Source organism: Gastrolobium bilobum, unplaced genomic scaffold (genome assembly GCF_033153095.1).
Source record: "Gastrolobium bilobum isolate Gb01-03AN ecotype WA unplaced genomic scaffold, APGP_CSIRO_Gbil_v1 utg16766, whole genome shotgun sequence".
NCBI classification, from domain to species: Eukaryota; Viridiplantae; Streptophyta; class Magnoliopsida; order Fabales; family Fabaceae; genus Gastrolobium; species Gastrolobium bilobum.
The window spans coordinates 1,414-24,458 of NW_026898444.1; the positions used below are offsets into that span (position 1 = coordinate 1,414).

The 23,045-nt window shown below is 37.8% G+C and overlaps 1 protein-coding gene across 1 annotated transcript; it reads right to left on the reverse strand.

The window, feature by feature from the left end:
- Nucleotides 1-16,524: 16,524 nt before the first annotated feature.
- Nucleotides 16,525-20,400, reverse strand: LOC133316340 (uncharacterized). Its single transcript, XM_061518072.1, has 6 exons — nucleotides 20,264-20,400; nucleotides 20,112-20,182; nucleotides 19,944-20,024; nucleotides 18,368-18,522; nucleotides 17,053-18,278; nucleotides 16,525-16,792 (listed from the first exon to the last, which is right to left on the reverse strand). The coding sequence occupies exons 2-6, from the start codon at nucleotides 20,130-20,132 to the stop codon at nucleotides 16,665-16,667; spliced, it is 1,611 nt and encodes a 536-aa protein (XP_061374056.1). The 5' UTR covers nucleotides 20,133-20,182; nucleotides 20,264-20,400; the 3' UTR covers nucleotides 16,525-16,664.
- Between the last annotated feature and the right edge of the window lie 2,645 nt (nucleotides 20,401-23,045).

Here is a 23,045-nt window from a genome sequence, read left to right on the forward strand (position 1 = left end):
ATACTCATAGTGCCCATAACGGGACCTGAAAGCTGTCTTCGGAACGTCATCCGGCTTTACCCGGATCTGATGATACCCAGACCGGAGATCAATCTTAGAAAATACAGTCGCACCCCGCAACTGATCCAACAAATCATCTATCCGCGGCAAAGGATACTTATTCTTAACAGTAACCTTGTTCAACTGCCGGTAGTCTGTACATAATCTCATAGACCCATCCTTCTTCTTAACAAAGATCATCGGGGCTCCCCAAGGAGACACACTCGGCCTAATAAAAATTTTTCTGGATAAATCTTCAATCTGCTTCTTCAATTCAGATAATTCCAGAGGTGACATCCGGCATGGGGCAAGAGAGATAGGTCCCACACCAGGCAATAAGTCAATTGCAAATTCAATTTCCCTCTCTGGAGGAAAGTGCGGAATTTCATCCGGAAAGACATCCTCAAATTCAGAGACAATCGGAATAACAGAAATTGGCTCCTTGTTGACGCCAACCAGACCTCCCAATAAAACATACCCGGAATCTCCTTCCTTCAAGGCCTTCACCACCGAAGTACAGACAAATAAGGAGACTCCCTTTCTTCATCATGAGATGAGACAGAAATGGTTTTACTGCAGCAGTCAATCTTCACACAGTACTTGGACAACCAATCCATCCCCAGAATTAAATTCACAGAAGCAAGGTGCAAGACAATAAAGTCGGCAGAATATTCCCTGCCTTCATACTTGAATTTCACATTTTCACAAACATAGTCTTCATTAAAAACTCTTCCCACAGCCGTAACAATACGCATAGGAGTTTTCATTTTTATCACATGCAGACCAAATGCTTCAGCTACATAATCAGCAATAAAAGAATGCGTGGCACCAGAATCAAACAAAACACTAAGCATTTCATCACGAATAGAAATCATACCTCGCACCAAACTAGCTGACCTCTCAGCCTCTTGCTGAGTCACTGCATATACTCGGGCAACTGGAGGTGGGAGAGGTAGAGATGGTTCCTCAACCACAATAGGAGCCAGAGTGGCCTGAATAGTAGAAACCTGTCCCCCATTAAAGGGGCAGTCCCTAATAAAATGCCCAGGTTGGCCACATTTGTAACACAATCTTTGCTCTTTTCTGCAAACCCCAGCATGAACTTTACCACATGTAGCACATAGAGAAGCAGGCTTAATATTTCCAGGCTTAGAATTTCCCGCCCTTTTGTACTTACCATCAGACTGTCTAACCTGCAACCCTTTTCCTTTAGAATTCCCAGAAGTGTTTTTGGGACCAGAATTAAGAGCAGATTGGTCCTTATGCTTCCTTCTGTAATATTCTTGAATATTTTTACACTTTTTAACAAGTGCAGCAAAAGTATCAAATGAGTCACCTGCAAGTTTTTCAGAGATGTTATCATGTAATCCTCTATGAAATTTAAAAATCAAGTCATCCTCTGTAGGTGGAGCTCCCTGGAATTGAGAGTATTTGGCCAGCTTATTGAACTTATTCAAGTATTCATCAATAGACATCTGACCCTACTTTAGTTCTTCAAATTCACCCTTCTTCCTTATCCGGGCTTCAGCCGGAAAGTATTTCAGCAAGAATTGCCTTTCAAATAAAGGCCAGGTAATAGCATAACCCTGACATTCCAAGGGCAGACGGGTATTTCTCCACCAATCAGCTGCATCATTCTGCAACATATAAGAAGCATACAACAATTTCTGCTGATCATCACACTCCATGACAATAAAAATGCGATCCAATTCTTCTAACCACTGAATTGCAGCAATAGGATCAATGCCTCCTTTATAATTTGGTGGTGCATGTTTTCAGAAGGCATTTAGCATTCTTTCTCTTTGCTCTCTATTAGTGGCTGGCTGTGCCACACCACCCCTGTGACTAGATTCTTCATTCACATCATTATTTCCTTCACCCTCCACAACAATGGGATTATGAGGAAGAGGAACATGCTGTTGTGGTTGTGGCTCAGGCTGTGGCTGTGGTTGTGGCTGTTGCAAAGGCTGTGGCTGTGGACCTTGCCCACCCGCCTTCACCTCAACCAAGAGTAATCTCATTATTTCAATATTCGCCATTCTGCTTGCTGCCATCATTTCTTGATTGGCCAACCTATTAGCCTCTAACAGATCTTGATTTGCTTTCATCATCACTTCTAGCTCTCGCTGCCTAGCTGCAGCCATATTTTGTTGCATCTCAGTTAAGGCCATTATCATTGGATCTGGCTGTGAAGTATTTCCCTGCTGGTTTAGTCGGGGTCTAGCCAAATCTGCTAATATCGGATCGGTCGAGTCAATAGGAGGATCAGAAGTCCTTCTTGGGCGAACCATAATTCTGCATATTTCACACAAAGGAATGAGTTAGCTACGCTCACACTCGGTGATCAGACATGCATATCATAGTACTCCAAGAAAAACTCAAGAATATAACAACCCGAACAGTTCATGCAATATTTCACAGGCTCTTCTAGAGAAACTGCTCTGATACCATAAATGTAACATCCCCGTCTCGAGCCGGTTCAATTAACATACATATGATAAAACAGAAAACAGCGGAAGACTTAACTTACGAAAATACGAGTTAACTTTTTCTTTTTCTACTTTAATTCTTACTCGGGGTAAACGAAAATCGGGCAGAGTTTCCTCTATAAATCGGACAACCGGGGATTTTCCAATCCCTCTCAGAAGCATTTCCTAATAACAGTTTGTACAGCATAGTAATCCAGAAGTACCAGTCATGCAGATACAATCAGATACCCATTAAAATCGGCAAGTGCACCGATCGTACCAAGTAATAAAGAGTGAGTAGAGTATCGTCTCCACGAGGATTGAAGCACCTAAGTTGTTATAACTATTCCTCTCTTGTTGGATTAATCAAAATAGGTTGAGAATAATTGTAGTTCATGAAACAAACTAAAATAATTAAAGTAAAAATGTAAATGATTCCAAAAGTGTTTTCAGAATGCAAGAACAAAAGATTAAGGATTAGGAAAATATTTGAGAAAATATTGCGGTAAGAGAAACAAACACCTTTCCGATCCCCACCTTGCAACTTGGATTACGTTTACATTTACCTATTCAATTGATCGAACAATTCATCATCTTTTATATGATTAGTTAAGCCCTAATCCCTTAGTGACTTTAACCTTGTTAACTCTATTAGAATCCTAATCCCTTAGAAATCCCTTTTCGAGTTAACCCTTAGAATCAATGAACCTTTAACGTTCGCTGTTCATGTAGCCTATCCCTAGTGCGTACATGAACAGTTATCTTATTCTTTGTCAGGAATTAGAATTCGAACATCCCTATTGTAAACCCTAACCCTCGCAACCCTACTAGATTGATCAGTTCCAATAGAATTATAGAATGAAGAACAAGAAAAGATAAATGCAATTAAAATAGATAAACATAAATTTCAACCAAGGTACAAGGGGTTCACATCAAGGGTTGTGACCCTTACCACAATGATGAAACTAGCCAGACATGTTCATGTCTGACAAAATAACAATAAAAGAAAGTAGCATTTAAAACCTAGAAGAGAAAGGGGAAGATGAAGATCTTCCGTCTTGATCGATCGAACCCTTGAATCTCCGAGAAGCTCCAAGGAATCTCTGCTCTCTTTGTTGTTTTTCTCTTCTTGATTCTCCCAAAAGTCCCTTCTTCTTATGTTTCTGATCCTTTTATTAGGTTTTGGGAAAACCTATTTCCCTTTGCACTCCAATTGGGCCTTATTTTAGCTGATTCGCACTTAAAAATATATCGCACGCGCACGGGGCGCCAAGCCTGGCGCCCCAAACTTGGGAGAAACAGAAGCTGAATCTGTAAACGGCACCCCGGGCGCCAACTCTGGAGTGCCGTGCGCCAGTCCCGCGCTCCGTGCGCCAACTCCCGCGCTCCGGGCGCCAGGTTGGAGCGTCGTGCGCCACCTCCCGCGCTTCGTGCGCGACCGAAACAGAAGCAAATCGTCGATTTGGCGCCCCGTGCGCCAAGTACCGCACCCTGTGCGCCAACCTCCGCGCGTCGTGCGCCAGCGGGAAATTTGGTTTCTCCGTTTTTGCTCCTTTTTGCGGTGTTTCCTGCTATTTAAACATATAACTTGAGTGAGAACATGATTGAGAAGGAATAATCAATATTTCTTACATTTAATGACTATTTTCACTCATTTATGATTAATTCCTTACTTCTTTCAAGTTAGAAAACATCATATGCTAGACGCACATCACCCATCCATGGGCGCATGCAAAATATGGCTCCGTGCCACTATCCTAATCAACATGCAATCCAATACGAAATCATAAACTGAATAATACATCATCATATGACGTGCCTGAATACCCAAATGTACATGCATCCAAGTGACAGACATGTACAAAACATATACAAAATAAAGGATCAATATCGTGATCCATCAAATGCGAAAATACTAAAAGACATCAAACACTCCAAAAGGTAGTAGCCTACAGCCACTCAAAATCTGATCTGTCAACTGCCTCAGCCACGTGTCGTGTCCCTGCCAAGTGAGGACTCACCGGGAATCTGGGCACCTGAAAATATGTCCCCAAAGAGGGGTGAGATTACAAATCTCAATAAGCTCCAGGTTTATAGAGAATTCTCCATACCCCTGGCTCACTCCTGCATGAAAGTCAGATACAGAGTATACAAATACAACATATAACAGATATCATAACAGAACAGAGCATATATCCATATCATATCAGAGATGTGCGCCGTCATTCCCAAGGGAGGACCCCAAGCGGAAATCAACGCACGTGTTCCCGAGGGAGGACCCCAAAGCGGAACCAGACATATCAGAGGCGTACACCATCAGTCCCGAGGGAGGACCCTAAAGCGGACATCCGGGTACTATACAATCAATGGCCAGAGATTGTTACAGAAATCATATTACAGAAGTCATATCAGAGCAAAACATATCATGTTATCAAATAACTCTATATGAATGCATCTATACAAAGCATCTAAATCACAGTCATACAGTCCAACCATAGTTCACTAACCATGGTGGAACACTCAAGCAGGAAAAGACTCCTTAAACATAGAGCTTACCTCTTGAAGCTTTACCAATACGCTTACTTGTGGAACAAGTTACTTTTATCGCTTCAAGAGATTTCTGATCCTTCTCAATCCCTAGGCATACCTAGAGAATAATTTACAATGCATCAATAAAATGATGCAATACCATGATTATTTCATAAGCATACATTTTATCGCTTATTTTCCTTTCTTTATATTTTTGCCAATTCTATGCCAATACACAAGTCTAGACCTCTATACACCCGTTGGCGTTCTTTAATTTAATCAAGCATTTACTTAAGAATTTTTCACATAAATCATGCTATTTTTCTTTAAAAGTCGCGGGCATACCCTTAGGGACTCAAGGTATTTTTCAACCATTTGTCAAAGCATTTCACTTCTTAGCTCATCCATTGGTATATTAAAATGCAACACATTTTATTAGAATAAAATGTAACCAATATATATATATACCCCTAAACATCCTATAGTTTGAAACATAGAGCAAGTAATTGTAGGATTTTTTTTCTAACTTTGGCATTTCCACCAATTCATCCATTTACACTACATTCCAACATATTTTACCTTTCCAAACATACAATAAAAATTTGCATGATGAACCCTATATAACCCATGAAGGCCGAAACCTAGGGGGAAAATACAATAGGGCTTTTCAATTATTTTATCACATGTGGATACTTACTCAACACTATAACTTCCTAAATAACAATAATCCATCATAATTTTCACATTCTATACTACTTTATTTCCTACCCAACCATGCTCATGACTTTCAAAACATTATTCACAATAATAAAGCCATAGGGTTAGAGTTTTGTTACCTCCAATGAACTACCCAAAGCCTAGAAGGCCTTCACCAAGCAAAGCTCCCTCCAAAAATCCATTTTTTCTTCTTGGTGAATAGTAGCTCGAATTTGGGGGAAGGAAAAACTCCTCACACACTCAACTATAGCTCAAATTGATTGGTGGAATGGATTCATTGAGTGGTTTCCAATCAATTTCATGTGGTGGGTCTTTGAATTTGGAGAATGGATGATTAAGAAATCAAAGAAAGGAAATTTGGAACCCTAGCCCCTTCTCCTCCAAGTGCAGCTCGGCCATGCAAGAGAGAGAAGAAGAAAATATGAAATGAATAATGTTTCATTTAAGTGACAAGGCTATATAGGCACATGTGGCCCCTTTCATCGGATGTTTTTCTATCGCGTATTTTAACTTAAATTGACCCGGAACTAACTTAAAGCTACGAACATATTTTTATTTTTCTAAAATCATTTACATTAATTTTTATTTGTTACAAAACAATATTCATAATTCACAGTATGGTTTCTGCACCGTTTTTGACGAAATGCACTGTGAATCACTAACTGTACTTTATTTACTTTTGAAACTTAACACTTATAAACTTATCATTTTCTTGGGCCTATATTGACTTGCTTGGCATATATTGGACTTTCTTATTCTTATTTCATCAATTATTTATTTCTGGACTCTACCGGTTGCTTAAACAGCAGTACAAAATACCCGGTAGAAACATTATTCACGAGATTTTCACGGAAAGTGCCAGACTATACAATTTTTCGTTCTGAACTCATATTTGTCGTCAGAATTATCAAATTATGTCTCTAAAATTATTTTGCTCTTTTTAAGCTCTACCAGTTAATTCACAAAACTGTAAATTCTCCGGCAGAACGCACTGTTCATAACATAGTCATGATTACAGTCAAAATACTCGGAATCACACACTAAATCTAATTATGGCATTTAAATCCTTAAATTAAATCTCTAATAAAGATTTACCATATAGGGTCATTATACTTAGTGTAATCTTGAGTAATGATTATTGATGATTAATTACTATATAAACAGATTGTGACTGTGCTGTTTGTGGGCTTTTGAGCTAGTGTGAGCTTTTGGTTGGATTCTTGGTTTGGATAGTTAGCTTACAAGGTAAGCTTTCGTGTCCTCGGTTTAACCATTGTTGGTTCTACCATGTCCCATGGGGGTATGGTTATATGCATGATGTTGTTTTCATGATATATTGATTTGTTGAAATGCTGTTGAGCTGTTATATGCGAGTGCCTGTATGATATGCATGTGGTGTTCCACCTATACAGTAAGCCTGAGTATGTGGTACATACAAGATGGTGAGGCTGTGGGTAAGGTGCAAGCGATGTTCCTTGCACTACTGTAGGTAATAGACGTATTCCTGCATTCTCTGGCTAGTAGAATAGTGATAACACGCATGGCATGAATATCTGTTGCACTGCATAGTTTTGGAACTTATATTGAATTAATGTTTTTAGAACTTATATTGCACATGTAAGTGAGCTTGAGGTGGAAGATCCTTGAGGACCCCTTGTCTTACTGAGATTTCTGTTTAGAGATCTCACCCCACGTTTGGGGCACCATTTCAGGTTCAGGTAATACGGGGGTTGAGACCTCTAGCGGCAGGAGGCCGGAGCTTAGCTGATATTGCTATTTATATGCTGACATGTTTGGATGCTGGATTATATCTGCTGATGATATGCTTTTATCTTGTTATTATTATATTGCTGTTGTTGAGACTATGTTTGGCTGTGTTGCCTTATTTGGTGAGCATGTGGATTGTCCATGCCACATTGATTGACTATGTTTTAGTTTAGTTTTGAGCTGTAATAATGTATCAGGATTATGTCTGGACTACGTGTTGTAGTTCTGTGATTTTAGATACTCACCGTTATTTATATATGAGGAATTCCAGTTAGTGTTGAATTGCAATCACATACAGGCGATGTTTTTATGAAAATGATTAAGTAATCAATTTGGCTAAGTATAATGACGTCATAATTGAATGAAAGAAAAAGATATTCCGCATTTTTAAATTAAGCGTGGCTTAATACGATGATATGATAACAAATCGGATATATACGGGGTCTTACACTTATCGCAACGCGCAAGACGCGATATCCACATCGCGTATGAAACCTTCTATAGGAAGTAAACTTAAGGCCCAAGGTAACTCCACCGCGCCTTAGCTCCAGTAAACAACGAACAGCTCCAACTTGCCACAACTCTACTACTAGACACTATGGAAGATAAGGCTACTCAGGTCCCCTGAATGACCTGCAGCCCAAGGCTGGCCACTCAGAAGCCAAGCCGCCTTAACTAAGGCGGCATCTTAACTAAGGCGGCATTTTAACTACTATATAAGCAAACGATATACCACTAAGGTACGATCATCTTTTACTGAATCAACACAAAACACTTGCCTCTGATACTGACTTAAGCATCGGAGTGTCTTCGCAGGTACCCCCCCCATTTGGTGCAACCCGCCAACGAGAAGGACAAAGCTCAAGCACGTTACAACAGCAATACCAGGCCCAGGCCACTAACAACGTAAGATCATTCAACCGTGTGTGATTGGACTCGATACATATAGGTCAGTCCATACTGTATTTGGTCCGATCAGATCTAAAATAAGTATGAAGGCATAAAATCCTTGAGTGCTCCATCTAATTATAGACTCATCGTTAAGAAAGTAAAAAAGAAAAGAAGTAACTTATGCTTTATTCAGTCAGTCTATTTGACAATCTAAATTAATTTCCGAAAAAATTTGAAACCAATTTTTTTATGGGTATGCTCTTTTTTTTTCGGATTACAATGAGAATCGAATACTATACATACCCCACACTATTAGGCTAACCCTAGTGGTTTTTTTATGGGAATGCTCTAGCATTTCAACCTCCCATTTTTATACCTACTTTATAGTTTCCTTTATTTTAGAATGATTAATTTAAACTCAAAATTAGCTACCTTTTCTGCTTTTTACTAATCATTACTAAGGGATCTTACATATATTATTTGAACAAGTTGTGAAATTGAGAATTGATACAGCACATATATTATATTTTCCAAGTCTGTGGAGCTTTGAATTTATGTTCCTCTCAAAGCTAGAGGCTAATGCTTCTAAGGTAACAAACAAAGGTGGGGGAGGACGGCCAAATTCATCTTTGTCTGCTGACGGTGTGTTAGCCACTAGGTTAACGGGGGCATATATAATATACAAAAAAAATGCTAAAAAAGTAAAATGTAAATGTAAAGTGAAACCCAATTATTGTTACCTTTTTATTTTATTTTGGGTTGTTTGTTTTTTCTTTTTCTTTTTCTTTTTTGTGTGGGGGGGGGGGGGGGGGATGTTATGATAACCTCAAAGCGTTTAAAATAACAAAATCTTTATGAATTGTTAATTTTGATATCAATCTAGTTGGAGTTTTGAGGTTCAACTTCTCAATTGCACTGGCAAGGAATTAGCCTATATATCTCAATAACTAAAGTTGAACTCTAGTTAATTTGCACATGTATAGTGCCAGTTAATTTCTACAAATATACAGCACAGAATCAGTGATAGTGTTTCAAATTCACAGATAGAATATTCCATTAACTACGCAAAAAGGTCCAATTAATTCAAAAAAAAAGGAGTTTTCTTCTTCCCTTTATGTTGAATTGTTGGACGCAGAAAACCACACGATCGATGCTCAATTGTGGGAACCCCACCCCTCAACAAGAAGGAATAAATAAGTGCATGATATAAGGATAATGGATGATGTCATTATAATGAGCTAAGAGCTAGGAATGCAACACCTATAAGGTTGGAAAAGGCTTTCTTAATCATGATGACTGGAGTTGATTAAGTAAAAAGATCATGTGGGGGGTACCAAAACTACTATAACATTGTCAAGCACAAGTGTTTAACTAAGAAAAAGCATGAAAGTAAGTTGTTATAACTTGAAAGAAAAGGGTATTTGAAATATTATTGAATTGTTTTTAAATCTGTACATAGGGGTCTCTATTTATAGAGACTTCTTGACCTAATTTTGACCTAATGTGCTTGGCCCAATATACAAGTAACGGACTAAATAAATACAAATAAATGACTACATAATTACTATTTACAACACTCCCCCTCAAGCTGAGGAATAGATATTTATCATTCCCAGCTTACTAGCAAGTTCTTGAAATCTATCTGAAGGAAGCTCCTTTGTCAATAGATCAGCTAATTGACGCCCAGTGGGAATGTATGGAGTGATAATCAACCCGCTATCAAGTTTCTCTTTGATGAAATAACGGTCGACCTCAATATGTTTAGTCCGATCATGTTGAACTGGATTATGAGCTATACAAATAGCGGACTTATTATCACATAGCAGCTTCATAGGTCCCTCACATTTTATTTTTAGATCATCAAGTACAATTTTCAGCCACAGTAACTCACAAATGCCTTGAGCTATAGCTCGAAATTCAGCTTCTGCACTTGATCTGGCGACCACATCTTGTTTCTTACTTCTCCATGTCACCAAGTTACCACAAAGAAACATGCAATAACCAATGGTAGAACGACGGTCAGTCACGGATCCAGCATAATCAGCATATGTGTAGACTTCTAAATATAGATTGCCATCATGTTGGAATAACAACCCTTTACCAGGAGTACCTTTCAGATACTGAAGAATTCTCTATACTGCCTGCATATGTTTCTCCTTTGGATCGTGCATAAACTGACCGACAACACTAACAGCATAAGCTAAGTCTGGTCTAGTATGGGCCAAATATATCAATTTCCCAACTAGCCGTTGATATTGTCCTTTATCAACTGGAGGACTTTCCTCTTCATAGCCCATCTTGTGATTCTGCTCAATAGGAGTATTAGAGGGTTTACACCCGAGCTTTCCTGCTTCTTTGAGAAGATCAAGAACATATTTCCTCTGGCTGATAAAGATTCCTTTGCTCGAATGAGCTACTTCTATCCCTAGGAAATATCTCAGTTTCCCAAGGTCTTTGACTTCAAACTCAGAGGCAAGCCGTGTTTGCAGAATCTGTCTCTCCATAAAATCATCACCTGTGATAATAATATCATCAACATATACAAGGAGCACAGTAAGCTTCCCATTTTGGGAGTGCTTGAAAAAAAGAGTGTGATCTCCTTGACTTTGTTTATATCCTAAGGTCATCATAACCTTAGTAAACTTTCCAAACCAGGCACGAGGTGACTGCTTCAATCCATACAAGGCCTTTTTTAATTTACAAACTTTATTTTCTCCCTTCACAGAATTAAAACCAGGCGGAATTTCCATGTAGACTTCTTCTTCTAACTCACCATTGAGGAAAGCATTCTTCACATCAAATTGGTTTATATCCCAATTGTAATGGGCAGCAAGGGATAACAAAACTCTCACCGTATTCATCTTTGCAACTGGAGCAAATGTTTCTTCATAATCAATGCCATAGGTTTGAGAGCAACCTTTGGCAACTAATCGAGCTTTGTATCTCTCAAGAGTTCCATCAGAATTATATTTCAGGGCATAAACCCATCTGCACCCTACTGCTTTCTTTCCAGTAGGTCTATCAATAACCTCCCATGTTTTATTTTTCTCCAATGCATTCATCTTCTCTTGCATGGCTTGAGCCCAATTCCCATCTTTCAAGGCTTCATGTACTGATTTTGGGATTGCAATAGAGTCTAGTGCTGAAACAAAACTTTTGTGCTGCACAGACAGATTAGCAGAGGAAACAAAATGGGAGATAGGGTATTGAGTACAAGAGGGACATGAGGGACAAGATTTCTTGGGACAAGCTCTTTTTACTATTCTAAGAGCAATGGGTAAATCATGAGAATCAGTAGTAATGGGTAAGTCATCAGAAGTATTAACATCATGATCAGAAATATGAGATTCAGGACTTACCACTGGTTCAGACGATTGAGGTTGCTGCTGAGACAATGTGGGTTGTTTCCTTCTTTCAGGTGTCATAACCTTCCGTATCTCTGGTGTACTTGATGTATCAATCACAGGAGAATCAGTCACAGGAGGATTACTCACAAGAGGATCAGACACAGGAGGAACAGACACAAGAGGAGGATACACTGACACAGGTGAAGGAGTAGACACCGAAGTTTCAAAGAAGGAAGGTGATGAGTCTTCTGGTGAATTATTCTCCCCCTGAAGATGAGGACCTTGGAAAAAGGACTCAGATTCCTGAAATGTAACATCCATAGAAACAAAAAATTTCCGACTTCCAGGGTGATAGCACTTATAGCCCTTCTTATCAGGAGCATATCCAAGTAAGACACATTTAAGAGCCCTAGGATCCAACTTACTGCGATGCTGTTTATGAATATGAACAAAGACAACACACCCAAACACTCGAGGAGGAAGACTTTGCAAAGTTGGAACAGAAGGAAAAAAAGAAGTCATGGAGTGAATAGGACTTACACGATCGAGAACCCGAGTGGATAGACGATTGATCAAGAACGCTGCAGTAAGAATGGCATCTCCCCAATAGCATTTGGGTATATGTGTTTGAAACAGTAAGGCACGAGCAACTTCAAGAAGGTGACGATTTTTCCTTTCAGCAACCCCATTTTGTTGAGGGGTGTCTACACAAGTAAGTTCGTGAATCATACCTTGATTTTGTATAAATTGGGAAAAAGAGTGATTGACATATTCAGTACCATTATCTGTCCTTAGTCTTTTGATTTTTTTACAAAATTGAGTCTCAATCATTTTATAAAATTGAAAGAACAGTTGTGGTACCTCAGACTTTTCACGCATTAAGTAAACCCAAGTTACACGAGTGCAATCATCAATAAAAGAAACAAACCATTTATTTCCAGAAGAATGAGGGACCTTAGAAGGACCCCAAACATCAGAATGAATAAGATCAAAAGGTTCAACACTCTTAGTAATACTAGAAGGAAAAGACACTCGATGATGCTTAGCAAATTCACAAACATCACAATGAAAAGACTCAACAGACTTAGACAAAAACAATGACGGAAATAAAGATTTGAGTAAACTAAATGGAGGATGACCCAAACGCTTATGATGCAGCCAAATTAAAGAATCAGCAGTTGATTGACCATGAGACATGAAGGTGTGATCTGTTACTTTATTTGTGGGAGATTGTGACACCAGATAGTACAGCCCACCTTGCTCTTTAACACTACCAATCGTCTTCCCCGTGGCGAGATCCTGAAAACACAATGGGTAGGGAAGAAGGTTACAGTACAATTCAAATCTTTTGTAATTTTGTGAATAGAAAGAAGATTCGTGGAGAGTTTAGGAACATGAAGAACATCCTTAAGATGTAAGGACTGTTGTAAGTTTATGTCACCAGAACCCGCAACTGATGTATGTGAGCCATCAACTATGGATATTGTATGAGTTCCAATGGTAGGATGATAAGAAATAAAGGAGTCAGCACAACAAGCCATATGATTAGTAGCACCAGAATCAACAACCCAAGAATGTTTAAAATCATTACATGAAGAAATGAAAGAATGAGTTTTGGAGCTCATACCAGTCATAGCCAAAGCACTAGTATCAGATGGCTTACTCAGATAATCAAGAATGGTTCGGAGTCGTTCCAACTCATCTGGACGAAATGCAGATTGGGTCTCATTAGGTGCAGGGGTTATTTCAGAAGAAGTAAAATGCGCTTGACCACGCATCCTTGCCATCTTTTCTAAGACAGTTTGCTTTCCATAAAGGCGAAAGCATAAATCCTTGATATGGCCTATTCTTTTACAATAAGAACATCATCGGTCATCTCTCTTAGGTCTAGAAGAGGTACCATCATAAAATTTTAAAAAAGAACTCCTTTGAGAAGAGGCCATACTGCACAGAAAATGGTTAAAGAAAAGCTCCAAGAAGCCAAAAAATCACAAATAAATACCAAACGATGTCCGATCAAAGAGAGGAGCACAGATCCAGAAAGAGGATGAGGAGAAGATCAGAAAACTTTTTGGCCGGAGCTGGAAAAAGTGTCCCACGCGCCTCCACGCGCGGTGGAGGTGTCTGCGAGTGGTCCTCACTTGCCGGGAGTGGGGCCGCGCGTGAGAGCGCGTGCCGCGGCCGCCGGAGCTGAAATTTCTGCGGCGAGGTCGTCCGACGGTCTCGAACCTTTCTGTGGCCGGTCGGAGTTGAAAGGTCGCCGGAAAAGTGTCCAAAATGCGATGAACAGTAGTGGCCTTGTGTTGTTTTGGGAAGATCCGGTCGTCAAATGATTATAACACGTCCGTAAGCTGATAGATCAGAGAAAAATGATTTGAAAACTGGTCCTCTTGGTCCAAAAGGTCCGCCGGAAAAATTTTCCGGTGGCGGCTAATGGCGGAAAGAGGCTAAGAAAGAAGGTTTCTGTTTTAATGGAGGTAATTGCGGAAGCAGAGCCCTCTGGATCGAGAGCTCTGATACCATGTAAAGAACCTTGAGATACACCACTCCAAAAGCTAGCTCAAAGGGTGGGAGTGCACAAGGTCTTATAAACTCCACATTAGTTGCACATACAACCAATGTGGGACTATATATCTCAACACGCCCCCTCACACAAGAGCCCATTGGGCTTGAAAAGTGGATAATGCAACAGGCCCAGCCTACCTGTGCTAAGAAACGCCACAAAAGAAAGCGGGGGGCGGCGAGGCTCTGATACCGACTTGAAAGAAAAGGGTATTTGAAATATTATTGAATTGTTTTTGAATCTGTACATAGGGGTCTCTATTATAGAGACTTCTTGACCTAATTTTGACCTAATGAGCTTGGCCCAATATACAAGTAACGGACTAAATAAATACAAATAAATGACTACATAATTACTAATAAATGACTACATAATTACTATTTACATGGTATCAGAGCCTCGCCGCCCCCGCTTTCTTTTGTGGCGTTTCTTAGCACAGGTAGGCTGGGCCTGTTGCATTGTCCACTCTTCAAGCCCAATGGCTCTTGTGTGAGGGGGCGTGTTGAGATATATAGTCCCACATTGGTTGTATGTGCAACTAATGTGGAGTTTATAAGACCTTGGGCACTCCCACCCTTTGAGCTAGCTTTTGGAGTAGTGTATCTCAAGGTTCTTTACATTATATAGTAATAATCAAAATATATTAACAACACATGGCGAGCAATACCGGTTTGCAAGTGCACTAGGAGCAGCCTCCCCTTTTCACCAGTTCAAAATGAAGAGACCCACTATTGATAGCAACTCCGTTAATTATAGTAAAAGATTACATGAGAATCGCATGGCAAAGGATGATCGTGAATATGAATACGAGGATCTAGTTGAAAATTGAGTTCATCCATCAATCAGCAGCCATAATATTACTCTCTTGATATAGTCCAAAAACACATGGGAACTATTTGATATGGCTAAGCAATTGAACATTGTGAAAATGCCTTGAAATTCTGGCATCATCTATATGAGGGTGATATAGTGGTTACGTTCGATACAGACAATCAATTTTTATGTAATAATAAAAGTTAATGAGTGAGACTAAAACATAAAGCATTAATGCTCCGTTTAGTTCTGCAGCAGAGACACCCATTCAAATGTTTCCTTTGGTGGCATGTAACCTAATTTATCAGAGAAAAATTATATTACTTGTTTTTAACCAATGAATAAAGTAAATATAACTTGCGTTGGATTGAAAATTTTATACTAAGCTTTTTACTGGTTTACCATTGAAATAAAAATTTCAAAACATACATCTCTTCCCTTCAAATTCGCTTTTAAGCAAAGTTAATTTTACAAAATCAATATTTTCCCAAATTAAATTTATAATTGCTTACCAAAACGCACTAAATTGTTAAAAGCAACCAACTAGAGGCTGAAATTATTAATGTCATCACCAGAAGCACCCATGGTAGTTAAAATTTTCATTTATCATTAGGCTTTTATATTTTTATTATTTATTTTTTCATCAAAATCATTTTATCAAAATTTCAAACGCTTTTACGTTTTTATGATTTTATTTATATTATAATTTTACGTTTTACGATTTTTTATCCTCCTAATTTTATATAAAATCTCAATTTTAACTACCTTGGAAGCACCAAATTTCGCCAGAAAGTTTATTCTGATTTCCTTCACGTAAAGTGGGAATTAAAATGACTTCCAAGTCGCTGCTAAACAACTCACAATTCACTCAAAAATGAAATATATTTCATTTTACTTCTTGTGTTTAAAATTGGTACATTAAAATAATATAAATTATAAATATTGATGGTAAATACATTAAAAAAAGTTACTACTACTCATTTCATTCTGCCAAAAATGACCACTCTCAAGTCGAAGGAATACGTGACCATTTCCACCAACATCAACCATCGTATTCGTACGAGAAGACCAAAAGCAGCAGATTCAAACCGTTCAGCATCCACTCTCTACAATATCTATATTCCACCTTTGGGGTTAAATTTTTACTTTTCCAAAACTACCATTATTAATTACTCATGTAATTTATTTAAAGAATAATATAAACAGGATAAAACTTTAAAAGAATCTTATTACTCGTTTAAAGATTTTTTTTTTTTTTGGTAATCACTCATTTAAACATAAACATAAAAGGAACGGAGTTGTAAACATTTGTTACTTACTGATTATAGTTGGTTTCAAACACATCTCAACTTCTCCAATATATAGTCATAATTCACATCAAACGCAATTTTATTAATTTTTTTATCTTAACAAAAAATACAAAATTTGAATTGACAAGCACGTAATGCCGGTCAATATGCTAGTATTGATAGATATTATAAAGAATTAGCTTACATCTTTCACCAAAAATAAAAAAGAACTAAATCACCTCTATGTCAAGTAATTAGTTCTGCTCTTAGTTTTTTTACCTTTCTTCTTAAAGGGCTTTGGATTCAACAATCGCTTGAAGGGCAATAGAAGTGGTCCACGAGGTGTTCTTCGCTTCACTCTCAATCGACCTAGAGATAATGGAAATGTACTCAGTCATATTTACGTCACAATTAAAATGGAAACATGCAAGAAGTAGATAATAAGTAGGGGAAGTTACGAGTAATGACACAATTACAAAATGAAGTGCAATCAACCATATTGATCGATTCACTTATGATAGAAGGGATTAATTCTAGACAAACTGCATGAGCTTCTGGGAGGGGAAGGGCCAAAAATAACATATAGCTTTCAATAACCAAATAAAGATATTAGTCAACGGATGGGGTACCTGATACAGAGTGAACTGAAGCAAATTGATCATAATCAGATCTCACTTCATCAAACTTTTTATCTTCCATCATAACGTCTGGCAATAAATGCATTGCAGCCGTGGAATCATCTTCCATTTTCATCTCATCATATGCTTGCTGTGGCATCTCATCAAGTTCAACTGTATCAGTTTTCTGTTTGTCGAATTGTTCATCCTCCATTGAAGTTTCAGAAATAGATGTGTTTATCTCCAAGACTGTATGATTTGAAATTTTTAAATCATCCATTGGCAAAGCTTCATGCTCTTTGGCGAAGCTTCCTTTGCCAAGTTCAACTGTATCAGCTTCCCGTTTGTCAAATTGTTCATCCTCCATTGAAGTTTCCAAAATAGGTGTGTTTTTCTCCAAGACTGCAGGCTCTGCAATTTTTAAATTTTCCTTTGGCAAAGCTTCAAGCGTCTTGCCAATTTGTGCATTTAAATTGACATCAGATCTTTTCTCATTATTATGTTTATCATGTACAAGGGCAGGAAAAGTAATCTCCACAGATGGCGTGAAGATTTCTACTTTATGATCAATATTATGCCTATCATCTAGTTTGGCATCTTCTGAAGATCTTTGTAGTTTCTCAAACTCATGGGGTTTTACAGTATCCAATGCATTACCTGAGATGCACAAGTCTGATTGTGAATCAAGTGCTTTCACTTCAATAGGGGCGCAATCCTTATAATTGTAAGCTTTAGTAGTTCCACTAGGTATATTTTTCTCAAAAAAATTGTCACAGCTCACAGTGCGATGTGTTGCTATAGCACCAGATAATGAACTTTTATCTTTCTCAGGACAAATATCAAGCCTGTTGCACTGCTTGGTTAAGTTCTTAGCTACAGGTGTTGACTGATTTACTTTTTCCACAACAGGCAGGAAGTTTACCTTATTATCTGGGAAAACAGGGAAAGCATTATTTGCAGATAAGGAATCCTTGACTTGAAAACCATGAGACGGAAGGCTGTCAATCACTGAAACAAAGTCAATGGCTTTTGCAGTTTTTGATGCTTTACCGGACGCTGAAAAGGTTTTTGTCATGTCATCCAACAGGATATCACCTTCACCACTGGAGATAGCATCCCACTTTAGTAGCTCTTGATGCCAGGCTTCCTTAAAATGAGATGCATCTGATGATAAAACTTCTACTCTTATTGCCTCTTTGTAAAATCGCTTTTTCCTTAAAGAATTGGCTAAAAGAATCCTGTAAACCATTCGGAATGATATTCAAGACATCTCAAACATTGGCCCCGAAAAACCAAACACAATAAAGGATTTTAGCAAGTTCCATACCTACAGTTTTTAGAAATAGCTGCTTTAGCTCGCTCCTTGGAGAGCCCCAATAATGACAACAAGTTTGCAACATCACAAGGCCCTCTAAGTTCATTCACTGAAGGAGCACCACTTGAAAATACAATGTTTTGTCCCCGTGTCCAATCCATCAACAACTACATGTTTAACCAATATGTAAGTTTGTGCATGTCTGAATAGTGTGCTGTAATTGTCAAAATCATGTATCTTACCTATAATCAAAGGAGGGTCTAACGATAGAAATGAGGATCATAAGATCCATCTCTATTAGGAAAGTAGAACCCAGAAACAGAGTAATGAGAATAGTTTCAGAAAAGGTAAAGTGAACCAAAACAAATTCTTTGTGGAAAGATCTTGTGATTTCAGGTTTTTTATATTGTTTAAACAGTATCGACAGGAACTAATCAGTTCCTTTCCATCCACAATGAATCTCTTTACCTCCCATTAGCTCTTGACACATTCATACTTGCTTTTAGCTTTGATGAAATTATAAGATTTTAGGTATAGAGGGAGGAAAAGGAGAGAATGAAGATCTAATACTCTGAAGTTGATATTGATGTTGTGGGGATGTGTTATGAATCTTATGATGTGATACAAAAGACAAGGCACTAATCTCTATTTATACTAATAGAAAACTCTGAATCTTAATTAATTAAGGAAACAAATTGTGAAATAAATGGAATCCAATCCTAAGAAATAATTAAGATGCTCTAAATTACTCTTAATATATAATTTAAATACCATGAGATATTTTTCATATATTCTAACAAACTTAACACCATCAACTATAGTTATTAATTTAAGCATATGCAGATTCAATAACATACAGAACCTAGCACAGGTTTGTCTAGATCTAGATATGCTTTACAGGTTCATACTTAATCTTACACAATTGCTAATCAGCCTATGCTGAGTCTCTGCTTATAAATACAGAAGGTGCATCCTACACATATCCCCTTCACCAATAGGCACCCTATAAAGTAAACAAATTCAATTCAAAATACAAAATCTTTCTTGACTGGCAATAAAAAATGCAGAGGCATATTATTCCACAAAACTTTTAAAACCAATAACACTCCAAAACGCAGAAGTTATGGTCACCAACTCACCTTAATCATAATGATAACCATATAAATAGAGGCACATTGCACTAAAAATAAAGACGCATTGTACAAGTGGTGTTGGAGCTTAAGATATTTAATTCTTCTACAATTCTGCTATGTGAGCTTAACATATGATATACCCCTATTGGAAATGGGCTCATTCTATATGTGCATTGTAATAAAACTTCTTGTCATATTTGCATATGAAGGGCCACTTGGTGAGTAAGTCTACCAAGACACGAGATGGCAAACCTCTCATTCACATCCTCTAGTTTAACTAACAATATCATGCTTGAGTGTGAGAGTAAGTCTAGTAAACTGGTACCACAAAATTCAGTAAAAGCAATCCGTAGATAACTTGGCAACAATACAAAAAAAAAAGTGCAATCATGAAAAGTAAGGTAAACAACAAAGTAACAAAAAAAAATCTTTCACTGTAGGGAAGTAGCTATTACCTTAGCACTGGAAATTAACTGTCTCCTGATTTGAATATCAGCAACAAGACCCGAGTATGTGACTTCAAAACAAACCCCGCGCTGTATGTCAATAATCCACATGTTAATATTTAGTTCCTTTTTTATTTAATTTTAAGAATATTTAAAAGTCAAGACTGAAGAGCAAACCTTAATAGCTGCTTTAACCATAGGCTGCTTCAATCTAAATGACAACTTCGTTGAAAAATCAATCGAAATACCTGCAATTATTCTCAACATCAGCATTTAAAACATATATGAAATTGAACTTTAATGAACATAATATAAGAAACTTAACGAACCTCCATTCTCTCACATGCCAGATCAAATGCAATCTGATTCAAAGGCTTCACAGCCACCAAATCGTAGGTCTTCAAAATCGGGTTACCAGAATTGAGTGCTTGAGCCTGCGAGGGGTTATCGACGCAAACAGTGAGGCGCGTGTACTGACGGAACGGAGTGGATAACGGGATTCCGAGGAGGTTACGGTGGAGGTTTGCGGACAATGAAAGAAAGGGAACGACCTTGAGGAGAGAGGAGAGGGTAAGGGGAGAGATGGAGCAACGGTTGTGATCCGACATAACGCCCTTCATCGTGCGGTTATAAGCGATTCCGGTGTAACCTAACTCCATAGCCTTAACGGCTAGCTTCGTACGATTGCTTTCGATGGTGGCCTTGTTGGCGGGTGAGGATTCTGGGTACTGTATGTTAAGGTCGAAGAAGCCCATCGCTAGCGGCGAAAGAATGAAGCTCGCCGCTTGGCACGAATTTAGGAATTAAGGGTTTTGGCGGTTGTCTTGATCAGCAGCAGGTGTACCCTATACACAAACGTTCATCACGAAAATGTTCATTAGCAAAGTAAAATGCAGCAGCAGAACCAATAAACACAGTGTTCCTAAGATCTGAGAAATTTACAGATAACTCAGCTTCGACTAAAGTGGCGCTAAACTTACTTGAAAGAAACCGCCCGACATCTTCTGATAATTAGGGTTTTTATACGCAGAGAGGGAAAAAATATGTTGGTGAGATAGTAAACATGTAATTAAAATCCGATTTAAATTTATGATTTTATGATTTTTTTAATCAAAATAATTTTATCAAAATTTTGAAGGGAAAAGATATTGTAACAACTAATTAATATTAGCACACCGATATTATCTAGACCTGTCAAAATGGGTCAGCCCGGCCCATATAGCCCTAGCCCGCATAGGTTAGGGCCAAAAAGCCCATAATGATATAGGCCCACATGGGCCAAAAGCCTTAAGGGTTAGGGCTAGCCCATGGGCCTTCCAAAAATTTAATATGTATTTTTTTGTTTAAAAAAAAATTCATATTTGATATAGCAATGTATGTCAAAAGTCTATGTCAAAAGTCCTTACCTACATTAAAAATAGATTAAGGAGCAACATTTTCTCATAAAAAAAAAGTGACAGCATATTTTCATAGATTATTGGAACACTAATGAAAACAGATTTTATAGTAATGCAGAGGAAACTGAGATGGCTAAGGGGGTCTATGACTATGAGTCTATGACACTGCTATGGTATTATTGAACATGAATATGAATGGAATGAAATAGCAAATGCCGCATGTATTGCAGCCCCAATGGGAAGCACATCTTCGTCATTGAAAAAGTAAGGACTATGAGCAGGATATATGGATCCACTCTTCTCATTTCTTATACCTAAAAGAAGGAATGATCCATTTAAGGGTTAAAAATAATACTTCAAAGCCATAGCACGATAGTTTGGAGCAATTAAAGTAGAACAATGAAGCCCATTGATAACAAGCAAGAGACAGAAACGTTGAGAGGCGTGAGCCACGACTATACCTTAGAACAATAAATCTAGTTTCTTATACCAAATGTATTTAAGGGTCTTTTTTTTAAATTCACAACCATTTTAAATTCACACTGCCATTTCAACTCTCTTTTTTCCTTTTTGCTTTTCAATCCATTTAAGGGTCTTCTCTGAAGCACATTCATCCCCCCTCTAATTTTATACCTAACTATACCTTAGTGGCATCCACTAACAACCAGTTATATTATTACTACCATCCCTATCGTTTATATAAGAACCTCTTTACTAGGACCAACAACCCTACACCAAAAAATTATGTAATGGTGTGAATGCACACCCGAATAGAAGAATCATCATAATGGTGTGAACACGCATAACACAAGCAATGATCCCTCAAATAGTTTTAATAATATGCATTAAGAAGCAAAGTACCGACCAAACAAATGAAGTTTTGTCCATAATCCACTATAAATAAAAACCCATTTGTTGACAATGACTCCCTCCGCTGTCGTATTAGGGAATATTTTCAAAGACATAAACAGCTAATTTACTAAGGACAGTTCATAATAAGACATGAAGTAAAGCAGATTAATCTGCACAAGAAAGGTGAAGATCAAGCTTCAAAGTCTTAATACCAAATTGAATATGTTTGCTGTTATACGGAGGCTGAGGCTCAAAAATAAAAACAGGGTTCTATGTCATTGTCCAAGCTTAGCTGTTCCCGAATCCTGTCACATACTAAGCATCCAGCATTGCTGTTTATGAAGCAAGGTAAACAGAGAAATGGAAATCCAATGAAACAGTTGGTGGGTTTTCAAAGCGTGAAGCTAGATGCAGGGGAGAGGGCTCAAGTAGGATTTGAGGTAAGCCCTTCTGAGCGGAATTCTTATGAGAAACAGATATATACCTATATTTCAAGAACTTACGTAGTAGTTTCTTATTCATTTTTAGTTCAATGCTGCTAGTGCAAGCAGTTTCTTATGTAGACTCTTCACAGAGAGTCATTAATCTAAAAATTAAAAAAAAAAATACTAAAACAAATGTGATCACTAAAAGGAAATTACCTTCATGATAACCAATTTAACATCAGAATTACTCTCATCGTCATGAAAAATTTCAAGTAGCCGAGATACCTATAACAAGAAGGCACAAGCAAAACGCACACACAAAGTGAACATCAAAATAACCTTTATCCTATAAACTAGTCAAAGAAAAAGAATATAATCTATACAAAAAAAAATGGAATTACATGGATTTCAAACTCTAGAGTTCAAAAGCTAAGATA

Excerpts from the sequence above, each read along its gene's own strand:
- LOC133316340 (XM_061518072.1), bottom strand. The coding sequence starts at position 20,132 with ATGGTTAAAGCAGCTATTAAG. Across the intron at positions 18,523-19,943 it reads AGTTAATTTCCAGTGCTAAG|TTGTTGATGGATTGGACACG; the intron begins GTAATAGCTACT and ends TTAAACATGTAG. Across the intron at positions 16,793-17,052 it reads TTCAGTTCACTCTGTATCAG|GTCGATTGAGAGTGAAGCGA; the intron begins GTACCCCATCCG and ends CATTATCTCTAG.